The sequence below is a fragment of the Styela clava genome, chromosome 3, assembly GCF_964204865.1.
Source record: "Styela clava chromosome 3, kaStyClav1.hap1.2, whole genome shotgun sequence".
Lineage (NCBI taxonomy): Eukaryota > Metazoa > Chordata > Ascidiacea > Stolidobranchia > Styelidae > Styela > Styela clava.
The window spans coordinates 22,651,803-22,661,537 of NC_135252.1; the positions used below are offsets into that span (position 1 = coordinate 22,651,803).

Genomic DNA, 9,735 nt, shown 5'->3' on the forward strand with positions numbered 1-9,735 from the left:
GACGGTGTGCCATCTATTGTTCATGGAACACGTCTCGTATCTCAATCGTCACGTTAAATTGGACACGCGTGGACAGATATTGCCATACCCACAATATATATTACTAACATTTCTTGCCCATTAAAAAAATAAAAAGTCTGATTTTAGTTTTTAGATAAACAGAAAGCAATGCGAAATTTTTGCTTGGCTTGAACAACATTGAACATTTGTTCCATATCTGTATGAAGGAGATAGCCTGGTTTGATGATGCTTCTCTTTTATTTTATAATCTTGTAGACGAAAATTTTATAATTGAAGTATAGAACAGTCATTATAACAGAACAAAAAATGTTTGGAGATATTTTGTAATACAGTTCAAACGATACCTAAAACCTAAATTGCACCTTTGAAAAATACTGTTAATTCAGTGACATATAAGTTATTTAAAAAATTCAAAGTTTATTATTTAAAGTTGTTTCTTCTTCTTTATTATCACAATTTAGTGACTTCACACGGATCTACTTTAGACGTATTGGTCTTTACCAGAAGTGACAGTTGCGCAAACAGAAAGAATATCGAACCTGTAAAAAGTTAATATGTATATAGAACAAAGGTTATGAACATGCACTGAAAATCAAATGTGTATCAATTATAATATATAACTAATTTCCCTCGGTACTGCATTCCTTGCCACTGAGAATGTGCCAGGTGAGATATTTTGCAGTATGGTTTTCATTATGTAATTCATTGTATTAGCTATAGTTTTGATCAATATTCATTTAATATCATAATTCTACGCTGCCACAATTATACGTCATAGAAAAAATCAAAAAAAAAATATATTGAGACACCTATTCGAAACCGCTAGATTGTTGCCAATCTTATTATGACAACTAAATAAAAACTTGACATTTGCTACTTAATCGATATCTCTTGAATTTATTAAAACCACGTGGTAAATTGCAAATATTTATTCAATATTTGAGCTTACTTGTCAAATAAAATCCTGGATAAACAAGGTACAATGATTCCCTGAATCCCATCAAATCTGCTAGAGGAGGAACAATGAGTTGTGCATTTCCACCAATATTATTGATGACGAATATAAAACAAGCCACTGCGCTTGCACGAGCGTGCGCTGGATAGAATTCGACAAGAATTGTAAATAAGACTCCAAACCACATCTCGGCTGCAAAAAAACACAACAAATAATTGATCAATTCAATGGAAGTTTTGGAATGTTCATTCGTTGCTGCAACAATCGTGAAATAAAAATTTTGTTATTTACGCTAATCACGCATGCATTTAACAGTATATCACGATGGCAGTCAGCGTGCTGCTCATAACTAGAAAAAAAATTCGATCGGATACTTTCGTTTTGAGCTCACAATTTTGAGTGAACAGTTTTTTTACTAGTAGTGTTACTATATGAATAAGACATGAACAATTCCAAACGTTCCAAGTCTTTAAATATAATATAGCCTGCATAGTAAAATAAAATTAACTTACCAAATAAATAGGCGACGAGAAGGGAAATAAAACATTCAGGTGGTTCAACTAGTAAAACTCCGGCGGCGCAAGGTGCCGCAAGTGCTTGGGATACAACGAGGACCCAAAGTCTAGTTTTGACGCCTTAAATAAGGAGAGGTATGTGATTAAAACTGAAAGAGATTAGTCTAACTTTTCCTTCAGGCATTTTCTTTATTTAATATAATATCAAGTGTATCTCGTTGTAAAATTTTTATTCAATTTTAACCTTCGTGTTATTAAGTACTGCACCAGTTTATCAACACTTTCATTACGCAACAATAGTCTGTAAATAGACGAAATCTTGTTACTTACCATATTTTCTTGCCAATATATCGGACGCAAGTCCGCCAACCACAATTCCAATTGTTCCCCCAGCTATCGATGTGATTGACATGAAAAATCCAACTTCTGTGCCAGGATAATAATCATCAAAGTATAATTGTGCATTGTAGGACCAGCAGAAACTAGCTGAAATATAAGAAATAATTTAATTATTACACATATAAATAAAACTTACATGTTGAATGGAATTTTTTTTTCTATAATCAATTTTGGATAGTTTCTGATACATTTTTTTTTTTCAACTTGCTTGGCTGTACACTCTCATTCGTTTACATTCGTTGTACCTACCAGACAAAAAAATTCTATGCCGAGAACTTCAGTTATGCGGAATCCGCTACTTCAACTGTTTTTCTGATTGTAATGACATGAACTGCTTCAAGTATAGCTACAATGGTATTTACTAACGAGCAATGCCACAAGATATTTTTTTATATTGTCATTAGCACTTGTCCTTATAATGATCGCCCGTGGCTCATCCCGGGGTCAGCCAGTCAGTAGTTTATTCTTCACCAAAATGAAAATGCACTCACAGTGAAAATAAACTTAAAAAAAGTTGAAAATGACATTTCATGGTGAAAAACCGCGAAAAACCAAAGTTTGTTATCGAGCAGCGACACCTGTGATAAGAGTCTAACTTTGATACAAGTTTAAGAGAAATAAGACGAACAATATATATTTAAATTAATATATCAAACGGGGACCGTTATCTTTAATTCGGATGAGTTCTCGTGACCTTGCTTTGGGAAAATATCCTAAAACAAATAAATAATAATCAATAAACCAATAATTCCCGAAATTTAAATACCTGAATGGCGAAAGCACGCTCCAATTAGTAGCAATGGCACAGTTGCGTTTTTACATGTTAATGCTGCCACCTCGCGGAATTTTCCTTTTTTCTTTTCTAAAATTTGAAGAATTTGAATGGTTTAATACATAAAGTAATAAAAGAAGAAAAATAATGAGAATAGAATATTTATTATTACCTTTTACGAATTACATCTAATTTGAGGTAAAATAAGTAATCAGATTAAAATAGTCTAGTGACAGGGGTATAAAAGAAAATTTTTGTGGTACATTACATTGTATAAACAAGCCCATATTTCAGAAGGGTGACAAAAACAACTCAAAAAATTGCGATTTGCGGTATTTTAGAACAATACAGATTAAAAAAATCAACCTTCTGCATTAGTTCCCTCTTTATAAGAAATGCTGGTCTGAAATTCTATTGTTCCTCGTGGTGGCTCCTGTATAGCTATGATTATGACTACTGCCATAACAAATCCAGCAATTCCAGTCACTACGTACCCGCTTCGCCACCCCTGAAATTTAAAGTTGTTTTAAATAAACAATTTAAGTGATACACAATTTAAAAGAAGCTGAATGACAAACTATCAAAGACAAATTTGAGCCCATTCGAAGCTAAAATTTTTTGTATTGAAGTATTTGTAGAATGGTCACAGTTAACTTTGATCAGGGATGAGATTACGTTTTTTTGTAATAATCAAAAATGTATTAGCATAAACTGTAATGAATGTATGTATCACAATCTTCATTACACAACACAGCAGCATATCCTAATTGATGGGTAGATACACAAAGTGTTTCCGAATTATCAGATTTGATGATTGCTCCATCTTGTCGCCAATTTTGTAATTACAGAAATCACCGATTCATTTCTTGTTTTTTTAGCTATTAATATCCGATTATGGTCTAGGGCGAATTGGGTGACAGTGAGTAGATTATAGATCGGAATGTTTATAAATTAGCATAGTCGTTAGGCTATGGTGAAGCGCAAAATATGGCTAACGCTTCAAAAGAAAAATAGACCCCTACAATCCTACATGATTAACTCACCGAATCAAGTATATCCGCGTCAGTCATATAATTTCCAACTGCAAATGCAAGGCCGTATCCTAAATAAATTCCCCAATTATATATACTCATTCCGCGACCCCGTGATCTTGCTGGGAACCAATCAGCAACTAAAGACGATGCTAGTGGAGTACAAGCTGATTCTCTGAAATTAAAAGATATTTTTGCCGTGTTATTTTTACGTGAGTATGTTATAGGCAATTAAGATATTGTCTATACGGAAAAATGAATGTAGGAATCGAACATTTTTGGATTTTATATATATTTATTACCCAGCTCCAAATAGGAATCTCAGCGTCAGTAGTTGCCAGTACTGATGTGAAAATCCAGTTGCCAATGTCATAACGGAAAAGAACACGACGCTGATAGCATACATACGAACTCTGTAAAAAGGATTAAATATAACATTTCAGATTATTAAAATAACATTAGATATGAGTAAATCGATGATAACAATACGTTTCTAAGTGATTCGAAATGATAAAAATGTAAAAAAAAGAAAATTGGGCTTTCATATGGGTCACGTGACAAAGAGCATGTGGTGCGTTGCAAGTCCTATAGGTATTCGAAATGCACGAGACTGAGGTTTCGGTATTTATTTTGAATGCATAGACATTACAGTAACATATTCTTGATGAAGAAAGTTAGTAATTAAAATAAATTTATCGAATTATTATAATGATACGTAATTTCAGGCACAGCGGTACTGAGCTGGGCTAGGCCTTGTAAATGTTTAATTAAACCTAATAATATAAAAACTAAATATTATTTGAAATGAATTTCGTTCTTGAAACAGGTTACCGAATGAAAGTCGAGTAAACCAATCATGACAACTTCCAAAACAATACCACTCTATATTTGTGTCATATAGAAGCGAATACTATAGAAACGTTGTTTGAAATATGATAAACATGTTTGAGCAGACCGCGCATTACCACGCTTCCAATATAATGTGTCAACAAAGACAATATTTATTTTTTGCTGTTGAAAATTATGCCAAGTCATTGATAAAGCATACACTGGAATATACCTTGATATTGCTTTAGTCGTTTATTCAGTTTTTCATCTGATTCACATTTGCCAAACACGGTCATCAATAACACTAATTTATGTTTAAAATTATTTATTTTTCAGTTTTTTATAAAGTTTTTTTCCAACATTAAATATAAGGGTCAACGATTACATAATTATACCACTTCAGGGGTTATGTTTTAGAAAGAAAAAATACCAATATTATAGGTGTTTGTTTGATTCCAAACCGTTGTAATGTTTTCACTTCATTACAAATTATCAACACCAAATTGAAAATTTCACTTTTTGGCAATGCATATTTTTCAAAAAGGTTTTCAATTTTTTTGCTGTTTATTTCACAAATACCTGTTATATCTATCACCTAAAATTCCAAAAATGACACCGACGACTGTAAAGATAACCACATATGTTGGTCCGGCAAGAATCTGATATTCAATTCCTTGCCCAGTGTAATCCCATGAGCAGGTCTCGCTATTCGACGCATTGATACACCTGGAATTGTCAAAACATAAGATTACTATGCTTTAGTGCAAGGGTGTGCAAAGTGCGGCTCGCGGGCCAAATGCGGCCCGCAAGGGAAAATTGTGCGACCCGCGGAGAAGTGCTAACTTCGAATGGTGTCCAGCCAGCGGAACGATTTATTTTAATCCGGTTCCCTTTTCGTGGCAAAGCTTATATCCGACTCCAATTCATTATCTATGCATATGGCGTTACAATTTCGGCTCAACATATTTTTTCCAAAGTGGGCCTTATAAAACCGCCTGAATGACAAAGCCTTGGAAATGGATATCGGATTACTAGCACTTATATTAAAGCAAATATGGATAAAGGTAATCGGGAAAATAATCCAGCAGCAAATTTCTCACTCAATTTGTTTGAATTTGAAAAAAGGATTTCAAACATTTTTGCGTTTCAACTCATCTTTCCTGCAAGGACCTCCAATAACGCCATAAGATCAATACAAAAAAGAAACTATTCTGTGTCTGCAACTGATAGAGAGCTTATGTTAAATGAAGGTGCGGCCCGCGGTTTTACCCAGTTATCAATATCTGGCTCGCCTACGAAAAAGGTTGCGCAACCCTGCTTTAGTTTATTAACTTTCGAAGATTGATGGATTGAAAATATTATCGAATCATACGTACAATTGAAAGATAGGGCATACCCAGATAGTAATCTAATAAATCATTGCTATTCATCATTTCATTAAACTGATTATTCGGTTTGGAAAAATTGCGAACAAAAATGATTTTTCCAATGGGTTGTGAAACTTAGATTTGTACTATAATTCTGGCGGAAAATCAAGGTAGATTCATTTGGGGCTGGCTTTGCGCGGCCAATACATAATTTCTAATTGAGATTTATCAATATACACTAACGTATTGTCATCACCGAGTCGGCAAATTATGACATTCTTTCAAATCAATCATAAAGTGTTTGCTTCATGTCATCTCCAATTACACACCTCTATCATTTTCCTCAGTGGAGGTTTTTATAATATTTCCTCATATTTAGGGTAGTGGATATATTTTCAATTTTAATCATATGTTGTCCTCCAAATCATCGAAAAATATAAAATTGCGACAAATTTATTTCAAAACTCCTTCGCAAACTACATTCAATTCGATGACTCATGCACGCAAAATTTTAAGTTTGTTTTTCCAAGAATTTATTCGTATCTGTCTCAGACTGCATGGAACAAGTTGGCGTAGTCTGATCACGTTTGCAAATGAAAAAACAAAGAAGGTCACTGAAGGCCAGACAGATTGGACTTTACGTACGTTGTATACGTAGAGGACGCATCACATATAGACGGCCACTGCGTCATACATATCATGAAAAATTACACCACCTTGAAATGCATTTAAACTTTGGCGATATGATTAATTCCATTCAAACTTCAGTACCGAGATACCACTTCACGACCGTCGACGGTGATAAATTTCATTATAAAAAGAAGTTGACAGATGAAGATAAAGATAAATTATTATAGGTTCCAGTCTTGTTATACATGCCTATACGAAGTATTTGGCTACAAAATAGTTTTACAGACAAATAGTTCGTTTACCGATATTGGGTATTTATTTATTGTTACCTTGATTCATTTGATATCGATGTACACTGCTTTTGATAATCTTCTTCAAGGCTTTGATTTTTTGCTAAACACCCTTTGTCGCCAAATCCAACATCTTGTGCCATGGGACGAGACGTCACAGCAAGAAGATAATGTCCGAGTTCTCCACATCCATATCCCAACATTAATGGTATAAGATATAACCACATAATTTTTCAGTCTTTTACATTCACTAAATTAAACACAAACTAGCTGACTGGATCTTTTACAACTGAAAAACGTTTCAAAATTATAGAAATCAAATTCATTCATCATTGACTAATTTCTTTCAATAACAACGGTAACATCGTGATATCAGCGGAAAAGTATCTGCGTCACTATGACAGTACATATGTTACAGAAATTGCTGTTGTAGTGTTTGTACGAAAGATACGGAAAGCAGAAAGTTTGAATTTTTCTATAAATGTCGTAAGACAATCTCTCGAATCATTGGTTTTTTATTAAGGGCATGATATTCTTTAATCTATTTAGAATTCGAATAAATGAATATTATCGTAATCTTGAAGCTGCAGTGAAATTCCTGGCCGAATTGATTAACCCACTAACCCACCATTAACTTCAAGATGTCAGGTAATTCGTAAAACCAGACTTGCGATCTCATTTCCGTATTATCAATATCGACTTAAAACCCTGGGCCTGCCCTTTTCTGGCGATTACAAGTTCTAAACTATATTATCAAACTTCATATTTAAAACGCTCTAAGGTTTTTATTTTGCCCGCAACGTGAGAAGACGTAGCAAAAATTTTGTTTAATCACCAATATGAGTAAGACCAGCTTCAATTAATCCATGCACAGCCCAAGGCAGAAGTGGACAATTTTTAGATTATTATCTGTAATCAAATATTTAGCCAATGCAGGCTATTTAGCGTGTTATTTATTACAAGATAATAACTTTTCCTACTAATTCACGCCATCGCGTGATACACGCTTGTTTTGTGGTGAAAAACGGACTGAGGAAGATTCAACATCCATTGGCGAGATTACAGACAAATTACAGTCGCCAATTGTGGGGCAAATGAATATTTGCAGCCTAAGCTCGATATACATTTGAACAAAAACCTTCCTGTGGAGCATGAAAATAAAATAATCTGAATTGATATTCAAAATTATACCTGTGACTCCGGTTTAACTTCCTTCCACCTATAAGATATACTGTACATCTTTCTCGGAGCCAACTGCTTTACTTAACGCCTCTTAAAGTTTTGATTTTGCTTTTAATACCAGTGAGCTGCTACGTAACATGACCTAAACCGGACATCTGAACGTTCGTAAGCGTAAGCTGTACGCAATATTGAATGGTATAATAAATGAGCATTCTTATAAAATGGCTACATAGGAAATGTTTGTTCTGAATGAATGAATGACGTCGCATGATAATAGAACTGTTTGTTTATCGTATAACTTGTTTGCAAGGCAGTGAAACAAGAACAGGTGAGAAATTTTTACGATACGACGATAATCCGTACCATTTAACGCTCACTGTGAGGTCATATAAGTTACATACTATAAAAAAGTTAGATTTTCAATGATGTATTCATGGCCATGAAATAGGTGCTACACACTCACGGAGCTACTATAATTTTGATAGTAGATAATACCATATCCACCAACTTTTACAAATTATATTATGATTATGGTATTAACTTCCAAAGTGTCTAAAAATAAAATTCAACCGAGTTATGTCCACGAACCTAAGGGTTGCCCAAAGTGACAAAAGTTCTTTAAAAAGTACTCAGAAAAATGTCAGAAAAAATCTTACTCCATTATTCCTTCAATAAAAAATAAGATTTTTAATATTCATAATTTTTTCCAAAAATATTACTTGGCAACAATTGTTGAGCGTATATATAACATATTAGATAATTCTGACATTTTTTAGATTTGAAATTCGCGAAATATATTTGTGGTTTTCGGAAATGCCATTAATTTCCTCAATTACTTTTATGCTTCGGTGTTTATTAAAATTTTGATTAATTGGAATATTAGTTCCGACACACAATGGCACAAAACCATTAACACGACTTTTAATTAAAACAAAACAATCGGTTCCGAAAATCACATTCATTATAAAATCGATAGCTTTCAATAAATTCGCGACAGCCACTAACCTACTAAATAGATAATTTTTGACTTTTATTTATCATGAAAAAATGATGAAACGTTCGAACAAAGCTGAGCCCAACTTGTCTATGAATTTCCGTGTTCCGCGTCAATTAATTAATGGAGAATATTTGTTGTGAATATGGCATTTTTTGCAAAATACCAATAATATATTAGAATGATTGGTAATTCGAATAATAATACACCCAGGCTTACGTGACATGGGTGAATTCTTCTTGAATATACATAATAACTCTATATAATTCAACGAGATGTCATGTTTCAATTAATGTTGTGCAAAACTCACAGAATGACATCATTTTACTAATACAATTTTCTGTATTAACATAAATGTCAAATGTCGTTGTAAATTTCGGTATGGTTGATATCATTTACGTCAAAGGGCCAAGAAGTTTCTTTTTCCACATGTATTCACATGCAATCGTGAATAAATTTATGACATCTATTCCAGCGGAAGGGTATTTTGTCAAATATTTTGCCAAAAATATATCATGGATTTGTGATGCATCTTATTTTGTAAGAAAAAGTTTGGAAGCATATGCATCATGCTTTTGAGTTCAATGGTATAACGAACCTAACATCTGAATAAAAATAGACATGTCAGTCGCAAAACATAATTAAAATATATCAAACATATGGTAATGACGATATCTAATCAATGAACTAAGTACGTGGAATATTGTGAAAATATAGTGGAAGTACAATCAAAATAGAATATTGAACAAAT

The 9,735-nt window shown here is 33.2% G+C and overlaps 1 protein-coding gene across 1 annotated transcript; it reads right to left on the reverse strand.

Annotated features, from left to right (window-relative positions):
- Positions 1-58: 58 nt before the first annotated feature.
- LOC120343459 (protein spinster homolog 1-like) lies at positions 59-7,089 on the reverse strand. The gene is made up of 10 exons (XM_039412640.2): positions 6,848-7,089; positions 5,101-5,247; positions 3,996-4,106; positions 3,706-3,868; positions 3,029-3,170; positions 2,657-2,752; positions 1,822-1,977; positions 1,489-1,611; positions 971-1,168; positions 59-560 (listed from the first exon to the last, which is right to left on the reverse strand). The coding sequence occupies exons 1-10, from the start codon at positions 7,033-7,035 to the stop codon at positions 472-474; spliced, it is 1,413 nt and encodes a 470-aa protein (XP_039268574.2). The 5' UTR covers positions 7,036-7,089; the 3' UTR covers positions 59-471.
- Positions 7,090-9,735: the final 2,646 nt, after the last annotated feature.

What these genes read in the sequence shown, in the direction of transcription:
- LOC120343459 (XM_039412640.2), bottom strand. Translation starts at nt 7,035, where the DNA reads ATGTGGTTATATCTTATACCATTAATGTTGGGATATGGATGTGGAGAA. An exon ending in AGAGGGAACTAATGCAGAAG is followed by an intron (nt 2,753 to 3,028) that starts GTTGATTTTTTT and finishes TTCAAATTTTAG; the next exon opens with AAAAGAAAAAAGGAAAATTC. An exon ending in TCTCGTCGCCTATTTATTTG is followed by an intron (nt 1,169 to 1,488) that starts GTAAGTTAATTT and finishes GTTTTTTTGCAG; the next exon opens with CCGAGATGTGGTTTGGAGTC.